Here is a 25,808-nt window from a genome sequence, read left to right as displayed (position 1 = left end):
CACCTACCTCCAAATCCAACACCTGGCTGGGTTCATTCCCCAGTATCAAAACCAATATGGCATCGCCCCTTGTTGGCCTGTTTATATACTGTGTCAGAAAACCCTCCTGGCACAGGTTAAACAAAAACTGACCCATCTAAACTGACTGAATTAGTATTCCCAGTCAATACTGGGGAATTTAAAGTACCCATAACAACTACCCTGTTACTCGCGTTCCTGTTGACAATCATCTTTGCTATCCTTTCCTCTACATCCCTGAAACTATTTGGAGGCCTATAGAAAACTCCCAACAGAGTGACCTCCTTTCCTGTTTCTAACCTCAGCCCAACCTACCTCAATGGACGAGTCCTCAAACGTTATTTCAGCTGCTGTAATACGAACCTTGGTTAACAATGCCATAGACACCATCACCAGCAAAGGCCCCCCCACTAAACACACCACCATCTTCTCTGCTCTTACTGAAACATAGGTAAAAACAATGACTGCAGATGCTGGAAACCAGAGTGTAGATTAGATTGGTGCTGGAAAAGCACAGCAGTTCAGGCAGCATCCGAGGAGCAGTAAAATCGACGTTTCGGGCAAAAGCCTGATGAAGGGCTTTTGCCCGAAATGTTGATTTTACTGCTCTTACTGAAAATCTAAATCCTGGAATCTGCAGTAACCATTCCTGTCCCTCCTCTATCCATGTCTCTCAAATGGCCACAACATTGAAAGTTCACCCACCTTATTCTGGATGCTCCTGGCAGTGAAGTACACACATTTCAAACCAACATCCTGATTGCCGATGCCCTCTTGCAACCTTGTAAACTTATCCTTGACCTCAGTCCCTCAACCTCTTGTACATCAGAACTGCAATTCAGGTTCCCATTCCCTTGCTACATTAGCTTAAATCCCCCCAAAGAGCATTTGCAAATCTTCCCCCCAGGATATTGGTACCCCTCTGGTTCAGGTGAAGACCATCCTGTTTGTAGAGGTCCCACCTTTCCCAGAAAGAGCTCCAATTATCCAAGAATCCAAAACCCTCCCTTCTGCACCATCCCCGCAGCCACGTGTGCAGCTTCATTCTCTCCCTGTTCACTTCACAAGCACGGGGAACAAATCAGGAATAACAAACTATGTTTGTATTAGCCCTAAGCTTCCATTCTAGTTACTTAAATTTCTGCCTTAGACTCCCACCTTTCTTCCAGGACTTGGGGCTGCTCCCCCTCCCCCGCAAGGAATCCAAAATAACAATCCGAGAAATCACGAACCCTGGCACCTGGGAGGCAACACACCAATCGTGAGTTTCTCTCATTCCCACAAAACCTCCTACCTATCCCCCTAACTATGGCAAAGAGAAGGGGATGACCGTGAATATGGGTTAGAGTTTAAACAATGGGAGTGATTTACGGAGATTGAGAAAGCAGTAAATTCATGAATTTTTAGAATTTTACTAATTTTGCAGTCCAATGTTTATAAGCAAAAAAAAAAGGCTTAGACCTGTGCAGTTAATAATTTAATCGCAACTTTACTTTCAGAAGGAAAGATTCAGAGCTGCCTCATGCACAGTATATATGCAAAAAGAGTTGATAAATCCGAGTGAGTTACGGACTTGTGTATACCACTTGAATAACAGAAAAAAGAAAGCCGAATTAACATACCCAAAATATAGTATAATTTGAATGCAATGTTAATCTCAATTTTGTTATATATTGCGCATACAAAGATGAGCCTTTTCAGAATTTACATCTGTAATTAATCCTGGCATCAAAGTCAAGTTTAACCTAATATTTCATAAAAAGAGCTTGTTAATTATTTTAGGACAAGACTAGCATAATAATTTAGAAGGAAGAGAGAATAAGGCTATCAACCAATAGGAATAGGAAGTTTTACTGATAAATATAATACTTAATTCCAACACTTAGAAATTGAATTCAACCAAACTCAATTTAACATATTAAATTTTCACAATTTATCACTGTGAAAAGTTGCATTAATTCACATGATTCACACTAACGGAGTCCATTACCAGCATCTCAAGAGTAAACTGGGTTGAGCAACAAATGCAGTCCTCAGAACAACCATATCCAGAAAGTAAATGCATTGCAAAAACAAAGCCAGAACTCAGTCAGTTGTGCTTCGGAGTAATTTTCATGCTTCTACAACAGATTTTACTGAGGTACTAATATGCCAAGCAAATTGGCATCATTACTTCTGCCACTGAAGCTGCAATGATGCAATTTATCACAGCTGTCAAAATGTGAGCAGAGTTTTCAAAGCAGATTGCTAATTATAGGCATTTCTTTTCTCAGCTTTGTAAATAAAAAACAACCACCAGGCAGGAGAAAGTATCAAGGAAGACCCACATAGTGAAAATGATTTTGAGGTAATACAAGGCGGTAGTAGCATGTGCACTTCAGTGTCCTCATGCTGCATTTTTCTTTTTAAAATCATGTGGTTTTCAAATTTCTTATTGAACTTCAATGCTAGAAAGGATTATAAAGGCAATATGTACATGAACTGTGCAAAAGCAGCTCACACGTGGGTCACAATTGCTTTGTAGATGGACCATACATTTGAGAAAATCTTAATGTATTAATTGTATTAAATCTCTCTCGTGCCAATATAAAGTCTTGTTACATCTTTCAATGCTGATGCATTAAAGTAAGAATAAAACACAGCTTTAGGATCACTAAAGGTTAAAAATGTTCAAGATTTCTTCTATTTAAACTGGCTTATTAATTGCATTTAATAACAAACTATAGTTGAAGTATGTAACCAACAGAGATGCCTCAAAACACCAAATCTAACAGGCAAGTAGTTTTCATTTTGAGGAAGAACGCCTCATCTTCCGCCTCGGAACACTTCAACCCCAGGGCATCAATGTGGACTTCACCAGTTTCCTCATTTCCCCTTCTCCCACATCACCCTAGTTCCAAGCTTCCAGCTCAGCAATGTCTCCATGACTTATCCTACCTGCCTATTTTCTTTTCCACCTATCCACTCTGTGCTCTTCAGCACCACTAATCCAGAATCTGGTTTCCAGCATCTGCAGTCATTGTTTTTACCTTCTTTTTATTGCTGTCAGTGCACAGTTCAATAGTGAATATTTTATCTAAAAGTATGATTCTCCAGACAGAAACATGTACAAGTTTCCACACAATTGATTGGAATCAGCTACAGATGCTCTTATTCACATCGGTGGATTGCTATAATTTCAAGAGACCGGAGTTTGAAATCTTTCAACAATATAATCTTAAAGAAAAGTTTTAATGGAGTACTTTGTTGTTTTAATTTCTTACGTTTGCAGCTATTAAGACCTCACCTGAAGGAAGTTCACTGTGATTATATCAAATCGATAGTTAATGTAAAAATATAAAACTTGAATAGTTTTAAATAAGAAAAAAACTTAATGTGCAATGATCTAAAAAATGTCAACTGCATGGTATCAAAACTTAATTGCTGAAAAGGGCTCAAATCTCCTTCCAAATAATGTCATTAAAAAATAAGAAATTGTGTTAATGGAATGGAATACAATTCCAATCGGTTCTGCTATAACAAGCAGGTCCAATGGCCTAGTGGTATTATCAGTGGGCAGTTAACCAAAAAGATGCAAAAAATGCTCTGGGGATTTAGGTTCAAATCCTGTCACAGCAGGTGATGGCGTTTTGAGTTCAATTATCTGGAATTAAGAGTCAAAAGATGGCCATGAATCTGTTGTCAAAAAAACCCACATGGGCCACTAATCCATTTGATGGGCGGCACGGTGGCACAGTGGTTAGCACTGTTGCCTCACAGCGCCAGAGACCCCGGGTTCAATTCCCGCCTCAGACGACTGACTGTGTGGAGTTTGCACGTTCTCCCCGTGTCTGCGTGGGTTTCCTCCGGGTGCTCCGGTTTCCTCCCACAGTCCAAAGATGTGCTGGTTAGGTGAATTGGCCATGCTAAATTGTCCTTAGTTAAGGGGTAAATGTAGGGGTATGGGTGGTTCACGCTTCGGTGGGTCGGTGTGGACTTGTTGGGCAGAAGGGCCTGTTTTCACACTGTAATGTAATCTAAAAAAAAGTGTTTCTTCTACATAAATTGGCTTTAACACAATTGAAGAATTTAGACTGTTATTTGTAGAATGCGAACTTTCCTTGCCTGAATGGCTATAACAAGATTAGTTTAAATGGCGGGGCTATTGCATGATTTTCTTATAATGTGAGATCGTACAAGATTAGGATTAGATTCCCTACCGTATGGAAACAGGCCCTTCGGCCCAACATATCAGAGACAATTGTATAACATTGTGAATTACATTGAGAGGAAGCATAAATCTGTCAGGTTAATCTAAAACCAATCTTTAAATGTCAACCCATAAAATATAGTTAAATGCATTAACTCTCATATTGGTCCAAGATAGAAATTTGTTATTATAGTTAACATTTGTCAAGTTATAAAGGACAGGAGGATCCAAACCAGTTACTAGCATTTTAACAATGGAACAAATATTTGAGCTGAAAAAGTCTCAACATCAAACTTTTCAATAAAAACCAAGATTATCAGTCTAAGTTAACATGGCAATTTAAAATCTCTGTTTAATATTATCTTAATTGAGGAGAAATTAAATCTTAAGCACAGGAGATAACTGATGCCTTCAAAACATAGATTTTGAGAACTCAATAATGTTAATGAAGCATATATTTTGCAAAACCCATTCAGCTATTCAAGCAAAGTACATCAAATAAGCATAGATAGTTATTAAAGTACATTCACTTTAGTTAGGCATCCTCAATTATGAAGAATTTTTTCTTCAACTATTTGATTCCAAGGCTATATTACAGCATCCAGAACTGTCAGCAACCACTTGCATGCTGACATCCTTTCATATACCAATTTATGAGCGGCACGGTGGCACAGTGGTTAGCACTGCTGCCTCACAGCGCCAGAGACACGGGTTCAATTCCCGTCTCAGGCGACTGTGTGGAGTTTTCACGTTCTCCCCGTGTCTGCGTCTGTTTCCTCCGGGTGCTCCGGTTTCCTCCCACAGTCCAAAGATGTGCAGGTCAGGTGAATTGGCCATGCTAAATTGCCCGTAATGTAGGGGTATGGGTGGGTTGCGCTTCGGCAGGTCGGTGTGGACTTGTTGGGCCAAAGGGCCTGTTTCCACACTAAGTAATCTAAATCTAATCTAATTACTACATGACCTCAGTTCAGAAAAATGCATAACTTTGAAGTGAATTTATATTTGATCTCTTGTATTAAGAAACAGTGACATGGTTTTGTTTCATTTCTGAGTGTTCTCGTGGCTTAGTGCAAAGAGATCTGGAAGCTTATTTTGGTTACACACATTTTAAAAAGAACAATTCAGTGCAGTAATAAAAGGTACAGCAAAAAACACTGCTATCGCTTAATGACAGAGATCCAATGACATGCAGAGAAATAGAGAACAATGCCAGAAAGACAGTCTGTACGAGGTATATAGAAGAATAGAACACAGAACAATATAGCGCAGAAAAGGCCCTTCATGTTGCGCCGACCTATGAACTATTCTCAGCTCATCCCCCTACACTATCCCATCGTCATCCATGTGCTTATCCAAGGATTGTTTAAATCTCCCTAATGTGGCTGAGTTAACTACATTGGCAGGTAGGGCATTCCAAGCCCTTACCACTCTGAGGAAAGAACCTGCCTATGATATCTGTCTTAAATCTATCACCCCTCAATTTGTAGCTATGCCCCCTCGTACAAACTGACAGCGTCATCCTAGGAAAAAGACTTTCACTGTCTACCCTATCTAATCCTTTGATCATCTTGTATGTCTCTATCAAATCCCCTCTTAGCCTTCTACTTTCCAATGAGAACAGACCCAAGTGTCTCAGCCTTTCCTCATTAGACCTTCCCTCCAGACCAGGCAACATCCTGGTAAATCTCCTCTACACCTTTTCCAATGCTCCCACATCCTTCCCGAAATATGGCGACCAGAAACGTGCACAATATTCCAAGTGCGGCCGCACTAGCGTTTTGTATAGTTGCAGCATGATATTGCGGCTCCATAACTCAATCCCTCTACCAATGAAACCTAACACACCGTATGCCTTCTTAACAGACTATCAACCTGGGTAGAAACTTTCAGGGATCTATGTACATGGAATCCAAGATCTCTCTGCACATCCACACTACCAAGAATCTTTCCATTGACCCAATACTCTGCCTTCCTGTTGCTCTTCCCAATGTGCATCACCTCACATTTAGCTGCATTGAACTCCATTTGCCACCTCTCAGCCCAATTCTGCAGTTTATCCAAGTCCCCCTGCAACCTGTAACATTCTTCCAGACTGTCCACTGCTCTACTGACTTTAGTGATTAGATTCCCTACAGTATGGAAACAGGCCCTTCGGCCCAACAAGTCCACATCTACCCTCCGAAGAGTAATCCACCCAGACCCATTTCCCTCTGACTAATGCAGCTAACACTATGCGCAATTTAGAATGGCCAATTTACCTAACCTGCACACCTTTGGACAGTGAGAGGAAACCGGAGCACCTGGAGGAAACCCACGCAGACAGTTGCCGGAGGCCGGAATCGAACCTAAGTCCCTAGTGCTGTGAGGCAGCAGTGCTAACCACTGAGCCACCGTGCACCAACAAATTTACTAATCCATCCACCTATGACTGCATCTAAGTTATTTATAAAAATGACAAATGCGAAATTCCAGTTCTCCCCAAGATTCTCCCCCCCCCCGGTTTGCAATAAAGTTCCTTCTAAATGGAGACTACAATTCCCAGCTTCAGTCTAAGGTTTGAGGCTTGCAGAGCTGATCTGTCCCAAAACAGATCCTTCTGGCACACCACTAGTAATTGGACTCCAGGTTGAATATTTTCCATCAACCACCACTCACTGCCTTCTTTCAGAAAGCCAGTTTCTAATCCAAACTGCTAAATCGCCCTCAATCCCATGCTTCTGCATTTTCTCCAACAGCCTACCAGGTGGAACCTTATCAAAGGCTTTACTGAAGTCCAAGTATACCATGTCAATTGCCCTACCCTCATCTACATGCTTGGTCACCTTCTCAAAAAACTCGATGAGATTTGAGACACACAACCTGCCCTTGATGAAACCATGCTGACTATCTGAAATCAAATTGTTGCTTGCTTATAAACCTTATTTCTTATAATCCTTTCCAAAACCTTTCCTACAATAGAAGTAAGGCTCATTGGTCTATAATTACCTGGATCATCTCCACTGTCCTTCTTGAACAAGGGCACAATCCTCCAGTCCTCTGATACTAAATCTGTAGACAATTACGACTCAAATATCACAGCCAAAGGCTCTTGCATCTCCTCCCTGGCTTCCCAGAGAATCCGCGGAAAAATCCCATCTGGCCCAGGGGACTTGTCTATTTTCACTCCTTCTAGAATTGATAACACCTGTTCGTAACTAACCTCGGTCCTTTCTAGTCAAATATCTTGTATCTCATTCTTCTCCTCTACAATATTCTCCTTCTTCTGAGTGAAAATTGATGAGAAATGTTCGGTTAGCACCTCTCTGATCTCCACGGGGTCCACACTTAACTTCCCACTTCTGTCTTTTACTGGCCCTACTCCTACCCGACTCATCCTTTTATTCCTCACATACCTATATAAAGCTTTAGGGTTCTCCTTTATTCTATTTGCTAAAGACTGCTTGTGTCCTCTCTTTGCTCTTCTTAACTCTCTCTTTAAATCCTTCCTAGCTGATCTGTAACTCTCCATTGTCTCATCTGAACCATCTTGCCTCATCAACACGTAAGCATTCTTCGTCCGCTTAACAAGAGGTGCGATTTTTATAGTAAACCACGGTTCCCTTACGTTATCACTTCCTCCCTACCCAACAGGGACACAACGATCAAGGATACGCAGCATCTGTTCCTTAAATCAGCTCTACATTTCCATTGTCTGCATCCCTTGAATTTTGCTACCTCATTCTAAGCATCCTAATTCTTGCCTAATCGCATTATAATTGCCCTTGCCCCATCGATAACTCTTGGCCTGTGGAATGTACCTATTCCTTTCCATCGCTAAACTAAACATAACTGAATTATGATCACTTTCTCCAAAGTGCTCACCTACAACTAAATCAAACACCTGGCCTGGTTCATTACCAAGCACCAGATCCAGTGTGGCCTCCCCTCTTGTTGACCCTTTGACATACTGTGTCAGGAAACCCTCCTGTACACATTGGACAAAAACGGATCCATCCGACTTATTAGAGTTATAACATTTCCAGTCAAGGTTGGGGAAGTTAAACTCCCTCATAATGACCACCCTGTTCCTTTCACTCCTACCCAGAATAATTTTGCCAATCCCCTTCCTGGAACTCACGGAGGCCTATAAAAAAAACTCCCAGCAATGTGACCTCTCCTCTCCTGTTTCTAACCTCAGCCCACACTACCTCAGTAGACGAGTCCTCGTCAAAAGTTCTTTCAGCCACTGTTATACTACCCTTGAATAACAAGGCCACACCTCCCCCTCTTTTACCGCCTTGCCTGTTCTTAATGAACGATCTAAACCCTGGAACCTGCAACATCCATTCCTCACCCTGCTCTAGCCATGTCCCCAAAATGGCCACAACATCGAAGTCCCAGGTACCTATCCATGCTGCAAGTTCACCTACCTTATTTCGGATACTTCTGGCATTGAAGTAGACGCACTTCAAACCAGCTTGCTGTCTGCCAGCACATTCCTGTGACTGTGAAATCCTGTCACTATCTTTCATCCTCCTGTGCACTGCAACTGCACCTCAGGTTCCCATCCCCTTGCTGAGCTAGTTTAAACCCACCTGAATAGCACCAGCTACAGTGAAGATCTGCTCAACATGGGGTTTAGGGAAATTATGCAGCTGCTCTGAAATTAAAAGTTACAGTAAGCTTAATTTGCAGTTTGATTTACATGTTTGGGGAGAGATACTAGCTGAAGCGAAAAACAAAATCTACTGACCACATAGAAATTAATTAAAGGAAAGTGATGGCAGCTATTCCAGCCTGAGTAAGGAGCCTTAGTGTGCAAATTTTTCATTGAGATTTGGGTGTTTCTAAGGGTATCGCAGGGTTCAAAGGAATAGCATGAATGAATCCTCAGAAACGTCTACAATGAAATCTTTCCAATTGTTTTTGTCTAATTCAATACAGCATAATTTTTTTTAAAAAATCATGTTTATTAAACATTTTATTCCTTGTGTTAGAAGTACTTTGGAAGCCTATTGTGAATGTGTTCTGTACCTGATCAACAAGATTGAAAGAAAACAAAGGGAGGATTTAACAAATCAAATTTCACTCTGGGATCGGACTTGTCCAATATTAAAATCAGCTGGTTTCATTATAATCCACAATTCTTGTACCTGTAAGAACAGGTGTTTCAGAAATTCCAAAGTGTAGTTTACTGACTATTCTGCATCAATTGTCGCAAGTGGATGATAAATGCTTGTGTCCTGAAATGCAGTTTTTTCTTGAAATATTGCTGGAATGGGCAACAGGGCTGGGTGAAGGTGTTCATGATTTTTGACATTCTAAAACTAAATTCAACTTCACAAGTAATATTTATAGGGATATTAATCTTTATTAGAAAATGCTTATTGCAAACCCATTGCATTTTGCTGCAAATTCTGACTTAAAATGAATTTAGTTTTTAAAAAAAAATCAGAATGTTAACAAACTATTTCAAAAGGAAATGCTGAACAATCTAAGATCTAACATAATATATGCCTATTATGACTGATTTGCCACTCAATATGAAGGTCAATGAATTTTTGAGGGGTCAGGCAGAACTTGCTCAACTAGTTGCCAAATTATTTGCAGATGTGTTCCTCAGGACTGCTGGAGATGTTTGGAAGGGGAATTGCAAATCTTCTCCTCTTTCCCCACCCTACCTCCATCTCCAAACAGGGCATTCTTCTTCACATCATGTACCATAAAACTCTCGCTTACACACAGCACAAGGCACAGCTGCCCAAATGTTTTTTTGTTGCGACCCCATTTTGCTGCTTCATATTTGGCACCACTCCAGAGAAAGCTGGGAGAAGGGAATGAGGAGAAGTTGTTGCAAACTTTGGGAGTTCAAAGAACAGAATTACAAGTATAAAAATCAAAGGCACCAACTAGCTTGCAGGCTCTGTTGATATCACTGATTTTGACCTCATGTTCACCAGATGAAGTCTGGCCCACAGGCAAATAAAAAGTGTACAGTTAAATCACCTCAAGGGCTGTCAAATTTGATTCCGTGTCGCCACTGCTGCCACAGAAATGGCAACACCAATCATACATCCTATTATCCCACCAGGGGTTGTGACCCACAGTTTGGGAACCCGTGGCATAAGTAGCATTAAGTATCACATTCTCATTGGTAAACCTCATGTTTGACTGTGACTGACATATTAAGTAATCTCACAAACACCACTCAAAGTTGCAGGGACACAATGTGAAGTGAAGAAAAACATATTAAGCAGTAACTCAATAGAGTCACAGAGCTGTACAGCATAAAAACACACCCTTTGGTCCAATGCATCTATGTTGACCAGATATCCTAAATTAATCTAGTCCCATTTGCCAGCATTAGGCCTATATCCCTCTAAACCTTTCCTATTCATGTATCCATGCAGATGACTTTTAAATGTTGTAACTGTACTAGCCTCCGCCACTTCCTATGGCAGCCCGTTGCAGATACGCACCACCCTCTTTGTGAAAAAAAAGTTGTCCCTTAGGTCCCTTTTAAATATCTTTCTCCTCTCCCCTTAAACCCATGCCCTCTAGTTTTGGATTACCCCAACCCCAGCGAAAAGACCTTGTCTATTCAGCTTATTCACGCCCCTCAGGATTTTATAAACCTATATAAAGTCACCCCTCAGCCTTCAATGGTCCAGGGAAAACAGCCCCAACCTATTCAGCCTCTCCCTATAGCTCAAACCCTCCCAACCCTGGCAACATCCTGGTTATCTTTTGTGAACCCTTTCGAGTTTCACACCATTCTTCCTATAGCAGGGAGACCAGAATTGCATATAGTAATCCAATCATGCCCTAATCGATGCTCTGTACAGCTGCAACATGACCTCCCATCTTCTAGATTCAATGCACTGACCAATATAGACAAGCTTACCAAATCTCATCTTCACTATCCTATCCATCTGTGACTCCATTTTCAAAGAACTAAGAACATACAGTACAAAGTCTGGATGTAAACTTGCTCGCTGAGCAGGAAGGCTCGTTTTCAGACATTTTGTCACCATACTAGGCATCATCATCATCAGTGAGCCTCTGGTGAACCACTGGTGTCACCACCTGCTTCCTATTTGTGTGTTTGGGTTTCCTAGGATTGGTGCTGTCATTTCCTGTTCTTTTTCTCATAGGGTGGTAAATGGGACCCAAGTCAATGTGGTTTTTGACTACCAACAAACACATCGACTTGGACCCCACTTACCACCTTCTGAGAAAAAGAACAGGAAATGACACCACCAAATCAAGGAAACCTAAACACACAAATAGAAAGCAGGTGGTGACACGAGTGCTTCACTAGAGGCTCACTGATGATGTTGCCTAGCATAGTGATGAAATATCTGAAAACAAACCTTCCAGCTCAGAGAGCAAACTTAAATCCAGAATCTCAACTTGAGCTACAAATCTTCTCAAAACTCATTAAGTTCAAGATCTCTTTGTTCAGCAACACTCCCCAGGACCTTATCATTAAATGTATAGGTCCTGCCCTAATTTGCCTTTCCAAAATGCAGCACCTCACATTTGTCTAACTTAAACTCCATCTGCCACTCCTCAACACATTCACCCATCTGATCAAGATCCCGCTTTACTTTGAAGTAACCTTCTTCACTATCCACTACATCTCCAATTTTGGAGTCACCTACAAAACTACTAACCAAATCTTCTATGGTCACATCCAGACTGTGTCTGGGAAGGTGGAGGGTGGAGAAACAGGGAGAAAAGAGATCAGTCCAAGTCTGGCATCGTTGGGAAAGGGGGCAAGTCAAAGAGTCAGGGCATGCAGGAACAAAGTAGAGAAAAATATTTTGCTTCTCGAGTTCAGTGTTTAAATTGCATTATTAAAGCAATTCTTCTGGTATTTTGTATGCCATGACTTTGATATAAAATCAGCAGATGGGAAGTTCCTCAAATAAAAATAAGAACTTTAAATCAAAGGATTTTTATCAACCTTTAGCAATTGCCTCTGCTTACTGCTTTGAAAGTTTAAAAAAAAATTCACCCAATTATATCAAACTTACAGACACCTTTTCAGTACCAGGAATAAATAATACAAATGAAGATTTTATCACCAATATTTCAAACAAAGTGAAGGATATTTTTCAGCAGAGTGTAAAGACATGCACAGCATAAAAATATTTAATTTCAATATTTAAGATGACTGCTAATGTGTGCTGTGTGCACTTGTACAGTCAATACAACATAAAAAGCAAAATACAAAGCGTTCAGTTGTGAGAATGCAATCCTAATTGCTTACATATTAATTCTTACAGGTGCAACCTTCAGCCAAGCATCACATCCACAACATTTAAAAAGATTTAGTCATGCATTAAAATAAACGCCATAACATAGAATCATCATCAAACCAGTTATGTATCTTGCTTTCTGATTGCTGACAACATTACAAATATAATCTTACAAGAAATGAACCCAACAAGGAGATTGAACTAAATTAAGCATAGTTGAAGCAATTATATTGCAGGGTTCCCAAATGCAAATGTTAATGTCAATTCATCATCCTTGTAAAGGTTCCTTTACCTACCCAGATTCCCACTGCACCCTACGAATCCATGAGTAATTACTCTACAAACAGAAATATTTGTAACACACAAAATCAAACATGGGCGTGACAAGTTAAAATGAGATTAAGCTAATAATGTTTCAATGTAACCATTTGATTTTTTTTAAGAAATCAAAATGGCAGACAGGCAGCTCATTAGAATTTGAAGACACCATCGTTTATGGTAACAAGATAAACTATGAACATGAATTTTCCTTCGCATCAGGCCATACTGTTGTGAAGATCTGCATAACAGTTAGTCAAGCTTCATTAAGGGAGGGGTAAAGCAGAATTAGTCAATCACTATATCTTCTGTATACCTTTGCAACTATTTGATGGAAGCATGAAAAGGAGGAGATTTGCATGGGAAAACTTTGTAGGTGAAAGAAAAACTACAAAAAGGTTACTCATGCAAATAGAACATAGAAACATTCAGGAATTAATACAAAAACTGTCCTTACTTCACTCCATATCTTTCCCTGAACATGATATGGTCCCTGTATGTACGATTCACATCCAGATCAATCTGCCTGATGTCTGGAGATACTGTTCGAGCTCTGCTTTTCAGTTTCTGAATTTTTAAATGCAAGTCAGAAGAGAACAAGAAACTTAGTTTTGTCAGTGACAGTTTCTGTTGATAACAAAACATAATGCTGAAGTACTCAATCAAATTCTACAAATTATTCCGAATCATATTTTGTCTGTCACCACCAAAACATTTTAAATCAAAGTTAAAAATCACATGTTGTACAATCCTCACCTTTAGTTTAGGTCTATTTATTCATTTTAAAAGTATTCATAGTTTCTTAAGAAGTATAACAAACTACATTGCAATTTTTATCCTTTCCCATTGGTGGCCTTTTACCAATGTATATAATGAGTATAGATTCATTCTACATTACACAAGCATCCATCGTCCCTCACTTCAGCTGTGAGCTTTCAATTGCTGGCAATCAGTGGAGGTTTTGCTGGTGGTTTGGGTGGGGGGGGCGTTGAGAGAAGGGAAACAGAAGAAAGAGTGAAGAAAGTAGATGCAACCGAAATTGGTCTTCAGTCAACACCCAAACAGGACTTACCAATAGAGGTCAATGCACAGAAATCAGAAGCAGGAATACCAGTTGTTTCCCCAGTACAGGATATCAAAAACAAACAGTAGAAGCTTAGAAATGCACTCCTGATTGAGAGGTGCTAAACGGCTCATTGATCAAATCTGGCATTCATAGCCCATTTTAATTCACCAAAACAACATGCTGTTTACTTGACTGTTGAGTGACTGCACAGTTTATAAAGTATTCGATTATCTTGCAATCAAACGATGTTATTTCAAAAACAAACAGAAAATGCTGGAGAAATTCAGTAGATCTGGCAGCATCTGTGGTGAGAGAAACAAAGCTACATTTTTGAGTCCAGAATGATTTCTTCGGACACATATATTCACAGGGGCAGAGGAGGAGCAAGAGATACAGATGGTAGAATGGCCCAGGGCAAGGTTGTTAATAGCAGTGAAAAACAGAAATGTAAAGTGAGTGTAAATAAAGCTGAGAGGGGGAATAAATGGGTCATCCCAAATGATAGCAAAGTAAACAATGGCTTGGGGGGCAGGGTGGGGGGGGGTGGAGGAGAAGAGTTCCTAGAAGCCATACAGTGATTGCATGGGAAAGTATCATCGGGAAGTGAGGACCTGTTTGGAGCTGTGGAAAAGCGGACCAGGGTGTCACAGAGACATTGAGTCCGCACTGACTCTCCAAAGAGCATCCCATACAGACCAAAATTCCCCACCATATCCCCATAAACCTACATTACTCATGGCTATTCCATCTAGCCTGCACATTCTTATTATTCTGCAGACGCAGGTAGAAGATGCAAACTGCAAGCAGTCATCCAAGGCTGGAACTAAACCCAGGTCCTTGGTGTTGTGAGGCAACAAAACTAATCACTGAACTGCCATGCCACCCACAAGACAGAGAACAGACATCAAATGGTCAAACTTTGAGGTTGTGGAATTCAACATCAAGTCCTCCAGGGTGCAAAGTTCCCAATGGAAAAGTAGGCATCGCTCCTCAAATTTGTTTTATACTTAGTAGGAAAATTGCAGCAGGTCCAGGACAGAATGTTAGCATGAGAGCAAAGTGGTTTACTGAAAATGGCAATTGGAAGGTCGTACAGAGATGCTTTGCAAAGTGGTCACTCACTCTGCATTTAGTGTTGCCAATGTAAAGGAGACAGTGAGGTCTGCAGATGCTTGAGATCAGAGTTGAGCGTATGTTGCTGGAAAAGCACAACAAGTCAGCCTGCATCCGAGAAGCAGGAAAATCGATATTTCAGGCCAGAGACTACATTGTGAACAGCAAATACAGCAGACTAAATTGAACAAACAAGCAAAATACTGCTTCACTTGGTAGGTGCCTTGGACAGTGAGGAGGGAGGATGTAAAAGTGTTCCAACTTCATGATTGCATGGAAAAGTGCCGTAGGGGAGTGAGGAACTGTTTGGAGTAGTGGAAGAATTGACTAGAGTGTCACAGAGGCATTGGTCCTTGTGGAATACTGATAGCTGTGAGGAGTTGAAGATGTGTTTGGTGGTGACAGCCTGCTGGATGTGACAGAAAAGGTTGAGGAAGCTTCTTTTGAATGTGGAGAACAATGCTGTGGAAAGTGAGGACAAGGGGAACCCTATCATTGTTCTGAGGGAGACAAGGGGCAAAAGCAGAAGTACAGGAAATGGGTTGGATATAGCTGAGGACCACATCAACCACAGTGGGGGGGAATCTTCATTTGAGGGAAAAGGAGGTCAAGTCAGCAACACTAGGGAGTAAGGTTGAATCATCAGAACAGATGTAACGTACATGGAAAAACTGGGAGAGTTGAATGTAATTCTTGCATGGAGTAGGGTATGAGATTTCTTCAGTATTTTCTGTGCTTGGTTTCAGATTTCCAGCATGAGGATTTTGCTTTTATTTGGGATTTTATTTCAGTGATCAATAATGCTTCTTCTTCAGAGGGGCAGCATATTGCCTCACAGTGCCAGGGACCCAGGTTTGATTCAAGCCTCGGGTGACTGTCTGTGTGGAGTTTGCACATTCTCCCCGTGTCTGTGTGGGTTTCCTCCAGGAGCTTCAGTTTCCTCCCACAGTCCAAAGACGTGCAGGTTAGGTGAATTGACCATGCTACATTGCCCATAGTGTTAGGTAGATTAGTCAGAGGGAAATGGGTCTGGGTGGGTTACTCTTCAGAGGGTCGGTGTGGACTCGTTGGTCTGAAGGGCCTGTTTCCACACTGTAGGGAATCTAATTTAATGTAAAACCAGGAACTTGTGGTCCAGATGGACAAAATCTTTCTTATTGCACAGCATTTGTTATTAGTGTAGTACTGCAATCTTGCTACTAGATGGCACTGTAATAGATTCTCTTGAAAATAAATTACGCAGTTTAACACAAAATTCTGAACACTTGATTGTACTTTGCTGAATTGTTAAAAAAAAGTATGAAATATCAAGTGAACATTAGGCACAATGCAGCATTCCAACATAGACTGCCATTACATTGCCTGTCACTGCAAAAATTATAAATGCTGACTAATTACATCAAAACTGCAAAAGAGCAGAACAAATTAAAAATATTACAATTTTTAAGACAGAACTGCATGCTCAACATTTTGTCATGAAAATCTTCACCTCATTCAGTGCAATTAAGTAGTTGAATAAGAGTGGTGATAACTGTTTCTAGCTCACAAGCTTTATAAAAATTTCAAAACTAAAAATATTCAGAATACCTTAAAAAATAATTTTAGTCCAAGGTTCAAAGTTTAGGAGCCAAAACTAATGATACTGTTTTATCACTCCTCATAACTCGTTGTACTTAAGCAACAGCTTCTACATACCTGTGGTACACTTAAAATAAGATATTATTACTGTAATCTGTCATTTTTAATTGAAGCCATATAAAATAAGAGTTTTGGTTAATTAACTAAACAATTAAGATAGGGAATAATAAAACAAAGCACTGCAAACACTGGAGTCTGAAACAAAAACAGAAATTGGAGAAACTCATTGGGTCTGGCAGAATCTGTGGTGAGAAAGCTTTTCCCCACAGTTTTGCCAGCAATTTGTATTTGTTAATTAAGATAGGGATTTGTTCAGCTGATCTAGTCACTAATCTTCTGAACTCATCTACATTTCCTGTAACAAAGGGAGAGAAGAAGTTTCCTGCAAATAGCTAATATTCAAAGACTGCAAATAGCTAATGTTCAGCATCTCCTTTTACCTAGAGATTTACAAGAAAACATACTGCAGACATATCTTTCTATTGTTACCAATCACAATATTGACTGGTCTATTTTTAATCGGGGCTGTGCAGAGCAGATGTTTACAATAACTATTGCTAGAAGTAAAGTAACAGAATGAAAGACCAATATGTTCCCTGGACCTGATGGGATGTATCCCTCGGATTTTAAAAGAATTAACTGCAGAGAGAGTGAATGCATTGGTGATAGTCTTCCAAGAATCTTGAGATTTGAGAAAAGTCCTTGAAATTTGCCAATATATCACACACTTTTTCAAAAAGGAAGAAAGACTTAAAAAAAAAAAAGGCACAGGTAGCTACAAGCCAGTGAACTTAACATATGTCCTTGGGAAAAATACTAGAGTTTATTTTAAAGGATGGAATAGCACAGCCTTTAGAAATAATATAATCAGGCAGAGCCAGTATGACTCTATGAAGCGGGAATTATGCCTGACAATTTTATCAGAGGTGACAGGCAGGATGGATAAAGGGCAACTAGGGGTAACAGTAATATATCCAAAAGGCATTTGATAAGATAGCACTACGTAATGAGCCAGACTTTATAATAGATCTTAAACTAAGGGAACACATAGGAGGGAGCGATCATAATATGGTAAAGTTCAGTCTGCAGTTTGAAAAAGAGAAGGCAAAACCGGATGTAATGGTGTCCCTGTTAAATAAAGGTAATTACAGGGGCATGAGACAGGAACTGTCGAAAATCGACTGAAAGCAGAGCCTAGTGGGAAAGATGGTACAGCAACAATGGCAGGAGTTTTTGGGTGTAATTAAGGATACAGTACAGAGGTTCGTCCCAAAGACAAGAAAGATTATCCAGGGTTGCAGAGGGGTGGTTCAGGATTAGACAACCATGGCTGACAAAACAAGTCAGGCAATGTATCATAGAAAAAAGAGAGAGCCTATAAAGAGCACTAGAAAAGAAGAAGATTGGGAAGACTACAGAAGCAAACAGAGGAGATCAAAGAGAGAAATAAGGAAGGAGAAAATCAAATACGAAGGTAAGCTAGCCAGTAATATTAGAAATGACAGTAGAAGTTACATAAGAAACAAACGAGAGGCAAAGTAGAGATTGGGCCGCTTCAAATTGATGCAGGAAGGCTCGTGATGGGAAATAAGGAAATAGCTGAAGAACTTAATAAATACTTTGTCTCAGTGTCTCACTTTGCCTTCACAGTGAAAGACACGAGTAATATCCCAACAATTAAGGTGAGTCAAGGTGCAGAATTGAGTATGGTAGCCATTACAAAAGAAAAAGTGCTAGAAAAGCTAAAAGGTCTAAAAATTGGTAAATCTCCCGGCCTGGATGGGCTACAGTTCTGAGGGAGGTGGCTGAAGAAATAGCCGAAGCGTTGTTTGTAATCTTTCAAAAATCACTGGAGTCAGGGAAGGTCCCAGATGATTAGAAAATCGCTGTTGTAACTCCCTTGTTCAGGAAAGGATCAAGACAAAAGATGGAAAATTATAGGCCGATTAGCATGACCTCAGTTGTAGGTAAAATTCTAGAATCCATCGTTAGGGGTGAGATTTCTAAATTCTTGGAAGTGCAGGGTCAGATTAGAACAAGTTAACATGGATTTGGTAAGGGGAAGTCATGCCTGACAAGCCTGTTAGAGTTCTTTGAAGAGGTAACAAGTAGGCTAGACCAGGGAAACCCAATGTATGTTATCTACCTAGACATCCAAAAGGCCTTTGATAAGGTGCCACACGGGAGGCTGCTGAGTAAGGTGAGGGCCCATAGTGTTCGAGGTGAGCTACTGGCATGGATTGAGGATTGGCTGTCTGACAGAAGGCAGAGTGTTGGGACCGCAGCTGTTCACTTTACATATTATAACTGGATGAAGGGACTGGAGGCATTCTGGTGAAGTTCGCCAATGATATGAAGTTAGGTAGACAGGCAGGTAATTCTGAGAAGGTGGGGAGGCTGCACAAAGATTTAGACAGTTTAGGAGAGTGGTCCAAGAAATGGCTGATAAAATTTGACGTGAGCAAATGCGAGGTATTGCACTTTGGAAAAAAAATGAATAGAGGCAGGCATGGACTATTTTCTAAATGGTGAGAAAATTCATAAAGCCAAAGTACAAAGGAATCGGAGAGTGTTAGTACAGGATTCTCTAAAGGTTGACTTGCAGGTTGAGTCAGTGATTAAGAAAGCAAATGTAATGTTCTCATTTATCTCAAGAGGGTTGGAATGTAAAAGCAACGATGTGCTACTGAGACTTATAAAACACTAGTTTGGCCCCATTCAGAATACTGTATCCAAATCTGGGCCCCAGACCTCAGGAAGGACATATTGTCACTGGAGCGTGTCCAGCGGAGATTCACACGGATAATCCCTGGAATGGTAGACCTAACATGCGATGAACGGCTGAGGATCCTGGGATTGTACTCATTAGAGTATAGAAAGTTGAGGGGAGATCTAATAGAAACTTACAAAATAATGCATGGCTTACAAAGGGTGGATGCTGGAAATTTGTTTCTGTTAGACAAGGATACTAGGACATATTGGCACACTTAGAGGGTGGGAGTCAATTAAAAACGGAAATGAAGAGACATTTCTTCGGCCAGAGAATGGTGAGCTTGCAGAATTCATTGCCACGGAGCACAGTGGAGGCGTTAAATGTCTTCAAGGCAGAGATTAATAAATTCTTGATCTCGCAAGGAATCAAGGGATACGGGGAGGGTGCGGGTAAGTGCGGGAAATGCCCATTAGCCATGATTGAATTTCGGAGTGAACTCGATGCACTGAATGGCCATACTTCCACTCCTATGTATTATGGTCTTACATATCAGTCTACTTGTATCGAGTGTTAGCTAACAAAAACATAAGAGTTGAGATAATGAGGGCATTTTCAGGATGGCAACATTGCAACTAGCTGCTACAATATTCAGTGCTGCGGTCACAATTATTTTTTATTTAATACGGTTTACAAAATATATTATGACTTGGATGAGGGAAGTGAATGTACTATTGCTAGACAATACAACAATAGGTGGGAAAGCAAGTAGTGAGGTGACAAAATTAGTCAACACAAGGGTATGGGCATGTTCGGAGAGTGGAGAAAAACTTGGCAGATGGGGTATAATGTGGGAAAATGTGATGAGTTCACTTTGGCAGGAAAAACAGAGCAGCTGAATATTAAGAACGAAAATACTACCCAAAACTGCAGCACAGAGGAGTCTGGGGGCCCTTCTGAATAAATCACAAAAGGACAGCATCCAAGATCAACAGGTAGTCGGGAAGAAAAATAGAATGTTAGCCTTTAGCTCAAAATGAATTGAGCATAAAAGTAGGGAGTTCTGCCTACAACTTTACAAGGCACTAGCTGGACTATAGCTGGAATACTTTGCAAAGTATTGGGCCCTTTATCCACTGAAAAAATGTACTGGTATTGGAGACAGTCAGAATTGATTCACTAGGTTAATCCTGGATATGGAGAGATTTTCTTATGAGGACAGGTTGGGCTAGTACTCACTAGAGTTTAGTAGAATGAGAGGAAACCTTACTGAAACATTAAAGATTCTTCGGGGATGTAACAACGTAGATGCAGAGGCTGTAGACTCACATTGGAGAGTCTAGGATCAGAAGGCATAATTTCACTGTAAAAGGTCACTCATAGAAGATATAAGTGAGGAGGATTTTTTTCTCTCAGAGGTAGACAATTTGTTAAATCATATACTGAGAGGACTGCTAAATTTGGCTTATTACACATATTCAAGGTGGAGATAGACAGATTTTTAATCAGTCAGGGAGTTACATGTAATGAGAATAAGGTAGGAAAGTAGTGTTGAGGATTATCAGATCTGAAAAATTGAGAAGATCTGATGGGCACAATGGCCTCCTTCTGCTCCTACATCTCATGGTCTTACGGTCAATGGCTCTGGAATAGTTGCTGTTTCCGTACACACCTAGGTACATCAGTTGAAGGACAAAATCTCCATGACACAAAATGAAATATCTTGCTCTCCTGAAAATGGAAAAACCTTACAGATGATCATGTTGCACAGATCTGAGTAAATTATTTTCTGGGAGCCTGAGAAAGTTCCAGAAATCAGTATCTTTAACTTCCTCCTAAACCCTGGAAGCTCAAGTTACTTTGATTCAGCTTTCATCTAAATTAAAGCCTGATTTAAAGATCTCAATGCTGTCACTACTGCAATCATGATGAAAGGAGGTCAGCAGGCCATGACAAGATTCTCTTTTCTTCAACAAAAAACATCCTTCAAGTTCGCATCCTTGGCTCTGTTGGTGTCATTTCCCATCTTCTCTAATTTTTTCCTGAAAAAGGACTCATAGTAACTTTAGAGTTTCCTTGATGCCGGTGGTCATGCATTTGGGATTAAAGGGGACATAACTAAATCCCACTATAGCTGATATCCTAAGTAGTTCAATGATGATTATCTGGAAAACGTTGTAGAAAAGGCTAATGAATCTGGTGATGAATCACTTCACAATGTTAATATGTTAATATGTCAATGTTTAAATGAAGAGAAGTTTACGTTAGCATTAAGTCTGTTTACAAAATGTACCATGTGACAAATCATTAATCGAGCTTGGTAAATCTATAACGCGCCATTTTGAACTCGTTATTAACATGTTTATACTTAAAGATACATAAATGTAAGGTGTGTCAAATTAATTTTGCTCCTTCTTTTAACAAAATGCTTTCAACAAAATGTGAAACTAAAATGTCACATCAGCAAAGTCCTGGATCATGTTAAAAGTATCAGGAATTGGAAAAAAATATACTTACATCGTACAGATCTTTCTTCTCCAACTTAATTTTTTGTATTTCTAGAAGTAGAGACCAGACCTCTCCTCTTAGTTGCAGGGGAATTCCCTTGTAAATTCTCCGTACCACCTTTGAATCACAAGTTTTTAAAAAATTGCTTCCATTAGCTACATTCGAAATTACTCAAAAGACTTAAGAACAGGGTGGGCCATTTGGCCTTTCAAACTTGCACCATTTAATATGATCATGGCTGATCTAGTTATGTCTTAACTGCACCTTTCAGAATACCTCCTATAACCCTTAATGTATTCTTCAAAAATCTGTCTAATCGAACCTTCTGGAGGAATCCACAGACTAAAAACCCTTACGAAAACAAAAGTCTCACAGCTATCATAAAAGGGAGAACTTCTTTCCTTAAACTTCATCTCCTAGTTCTCATCTCCCCAGACGTGAAAACATCCATTTGATCAAGTTCCCTCAGAATATGTTTCAACATCACCACCTCTCATTCTTGGAAAGTCCAATGGGTGTAGGTCCAAACTGTTGAAACTTTCTTCAAGAGATAAGCCCTTCTTCTCAGGTATAAGCTGAGACAATCTTCTCTGAACTAAGTCCAATGGAATTATATCATTTTTCTTACAAGAATTATAACAGAAATTGTATACACAACTCCAGATATGGTCTCTCCAATTCCCTGTAGGGTTGCAGTAAAGCTTGCCGAATTGTGGAATTCCCTTTCCCTTGTAAAATTAAAACAACACTCCACTTGCCTTTCTAATCACTTGCTACAGACATTACACCTCTAACTGTGAAGCTGCACAACTGCTAAGAAGTTTCGCGCATATCAATTGAAGTTTCAATGCATTGGTTCGGCTTTCATACATGGACCTCTAGGTCCATGCAGAATCAAGAAAAATTACAACGAACACTGCACTGATGCCTGCACCTAACTTCCTATGATTCACGCACCAAGACAGCCAGATCTCTGTTCTGAGTTCTACAATCCCTATTTTATTTTCTTCTTGCTAAAGTTCACATTCAATTCCATTTGCCAATTTTTTTTGTCCACTCACTTAACCTTTGCATTTAGCTATTATACATTTTGTACCTTTATCCAAGGTGTAAATTGGAAATAGCAGAGACTCCAGCACTAATTTTTGTGGCACTCCACTTAGCAATCCAAAGGGATTACTAAGTGGACGGCACGGTGGCACAGTGGTTAGCACTGCTGCCTCACAGCGCCAGAGACCCGGGTTCAATTCGCGCCTCAGGCGACTGACTGTGTGGAGTTTGCACATTCTCCCCGTGTCTGCGTGGGTTTCCTCCGGGTGCTCCAGTTTCCTCCCACAGTCCAAAGATGTGCAGGTTAGGTGAATTGGCCATGCTAAATTGCCCGTAGTGTTAGGTAAGGGGTAAATGTAGGGGTATGGGTGGGTTGCGCTTCGGCGGGGCGGTGTGGACTTGTTGGGCCGAAGGGCCTGTTTCCACACTGTAAGTAATCTAATCTAATCTAATCTAATCTAATGGAACCCATTGATCACTACTTTGCTTCCTCTTAGCCAAACAATCCTTAATCCATGTCATGTTATCCCACACACTATGTGGTCTTAGTTTATCTGTTTATCATACATGCCTTATCAAGTGCATTTTGGAAATTGAAATTCATTATAGCAACAGACTCATTACCCAACTTACTTACTACTTCCTCAAAAACTGTAATAAATTAGTTGAACACTACTTCCCTTTCATAAAAGCATGTTGACTCTGCTTGATTGCATTCTCCAAATATCCTCCTATAACCTCCTTAATAATGGATTCTAGCAACCTTCCTGTGAAAGATGGCTATAGTTTCCTACTTCCTGCCTTTCTCCTTTACTGAATTTAACAAGTATTTTACTTGTTATTTAATAAAGTATTGATATACTTCTAAAACGCAAGGAACTATGGAATCTTATAACAAATCCAACCACTATCCCTGCAGCCACGTCTTTTGAAACTCTTTAGATGTAAGCCACCTGATCTTAGGGACTTGTCAGCCTTTACGTCTAATACTATTCCCAGGACTTACTCCCTGGTGATGGCAACTGTTTCAAATTCCTCGCTTCTCTTCACTTCTTGATTTCCAATAATCTTTGAGAAGTTTTCCAAGACTCCTACATTGAAGACCGGCACAAAATATATGCTCAATACCTCTACTTTCTGATTTTCTGTTATCAGTTCCATAGACTCTTAAAAATGCTTCTTAAAAATTTACAAGAGCTGTAGTTTTTTTAAAAAAATTTGATGTCATACTTGCTTGTTTAGCCACCAACAATGAATTCTTCTAAACCTATCTTTCTGCCTCACTGAGACAGAAGTTTGTTGAAAGAGCTATTAAATATCTTTGTAAAAGTCTGAAACACCATGTCTGCTGTCCTATTTTTTAATCTTGTTTTGGTGCTCAAACCTATTGGGCCATACTAACTTTTAAAAATAGCATATAGCATTCCTCTGTGAAGACTGTTGTGTTTTTGTTACCCAAAACACAAATGAAATTCCAATTTGTGCAGACCTTGTTTGAATACTACTTTATTGTTCCATAATAAAATAGTTGTTTACTTGACATATCTGCCTAAACATTTCATATTACCATTTTGGAAGCAGGGCTTGTAGAGACTATATTATTGCATCTTGCGTTTTGATGAAGCACTCCGCTGAACTGTTCTTAAATACAAGAGTTAGATTTTATGCACAATGATTATCCAGACATCGAAAATTTAAGAACATTAATTTACAAGTTAAGTTCATGAATTACATGTTGAAAAGTATTATGGGCTCAAAATCCTCTATATTTGTTTCTTATGATTTGCAGATTTCACATTAATTTTCAAAATCTTTATGGTGGCAAATGCACCGACTTCAAAACCGATCATCATTATAATTGAATGTCTGTAACCATGATATAATTTCTTGCCCATATGTTTCAAGAAAAATTCAGATTTTGCTCATTTTTGAGCTCTGCTTTTCACACAAGTCTTCCTAAAGCTTTGTATTTTGGCCTCAATGTTAGTTGTATGGAGGTTTTTCCAGTCTGGATTGTTCTAATTTGCCTCTATTACTGGGTGAATCTACTACTGCAAGTTTACTTCTATTATGGAGAAAGTGTTTGAAACTACTGAGAGAAATCTGGTGGGGGAATACTTGAAATATTCTTTTCAAGGGATGACACAGCATGAAAGAACGCAAGTTAGGTTGTACTCAAACAACTATTTACTTTTGTCAAGTTTTGAAAGACATCTTGGGCAGTGTAAGTAACGATCCATATTACAAACTTGGACATCCTGAAAGTTATTGACAATGTTCTACATCAAATGCCAAAATGAGAGAGAGAACAAATAGTAAATGAGTGAACAGTAAATTAAAAATTATAAACTGGTAATAGCTCTCAATAGAAACTATTTTAACTGACATGAGCATGCTAACCCAAAGGTCAACTGAACTCTGACCTTAAATTTACCTGGACCATCTCTGACACCTCCCTCCCCTTCCTGGACCTCACCATCTCCATCAGTGACGACCGACTTGACACTGACATCTTCTACAAACCCACCGACTCCCACAGCTACCTGGATTACACCTCTTCCCACCCTACCTCTTGCAAAAATGCCATCCCGTATTCCCAATTCCTCCGCCTCCCCCGTATCTGCTCCCAGGAGGAGCGGTTCCACCACAGAACACACCAGATGGCCACCTTCATTAGAGACCGCAATTTCTCTTCCCTCGTGGTTAAAGATGCCCTCCAATGCATCTCATCCACATCCCGCACCTCCGCCCCCAGACCCAACCCTTCCAACCGCAACAAGGACAGAACGCCCCTGGTGCTCACCTTCCACCCTACAAACCTCTGCATAAACCAAATCATCCGCCGACATTTCCGCCACCTCCAAACAGACCCCACCACCAGGGATATATTTCCCTCCCCACCCCTCCCCGCCTTCCGCAAAGACCGTTCCCTCCGTGACTACCTGGACAGGTCCA

General features: G+C 40.1%; 1 protein-coding gene across 2 annotated transcripts in view; it reads right to left on the bottom strand.

Annotated features, from left to right (window-relative positions):
• The window catches only part of usp6nl (USP6 N-terminal like), a 200,431-nt gene that overhangs the window by 89,504 nt on the left and 85,119 nt on the right, over positions 1 to 25,808 (bottom strand). For both annotated transcript variants that reach the window (XM_043714082.1, XM_043714083.1), the window contains 2 exons: positions 21,813 to 21,920; positions 13,226 to 13,335 (listed from right to left, as the gene is read on the bottom strand). In XM_043714082.1, coding sequence (XP_043570017.1) covers positions 13,226 to 13,335; positions 21,813 to 21,920 — 218 coding nt within the window. The remainder of the gene's footprint in view (positions 1 to 13,225; positions 13,336 to 21,812; positions 21,921 to 25,808) is intronic.

This window comes from Chiloscyllium plagiosum, chromosome 23, assembly GCF_004010195.1.
Source record: "Chiloscyllium plagiosum isolate BGI_BamShark_2017 chromosome 23, ASM401019v2, whole genome shotgun sequence".
NCBI classification, from domain to species: Eukaryota; Metazoa; Chordata; class Chondrichthyes; order Orectolobiformes; family Hemiscylliidae; genus Chiloscyllium; species Chiloscyllium plagiosum.
This window is presented reverse-complemented; position numbering and strand designations above follow the sequence as displayed.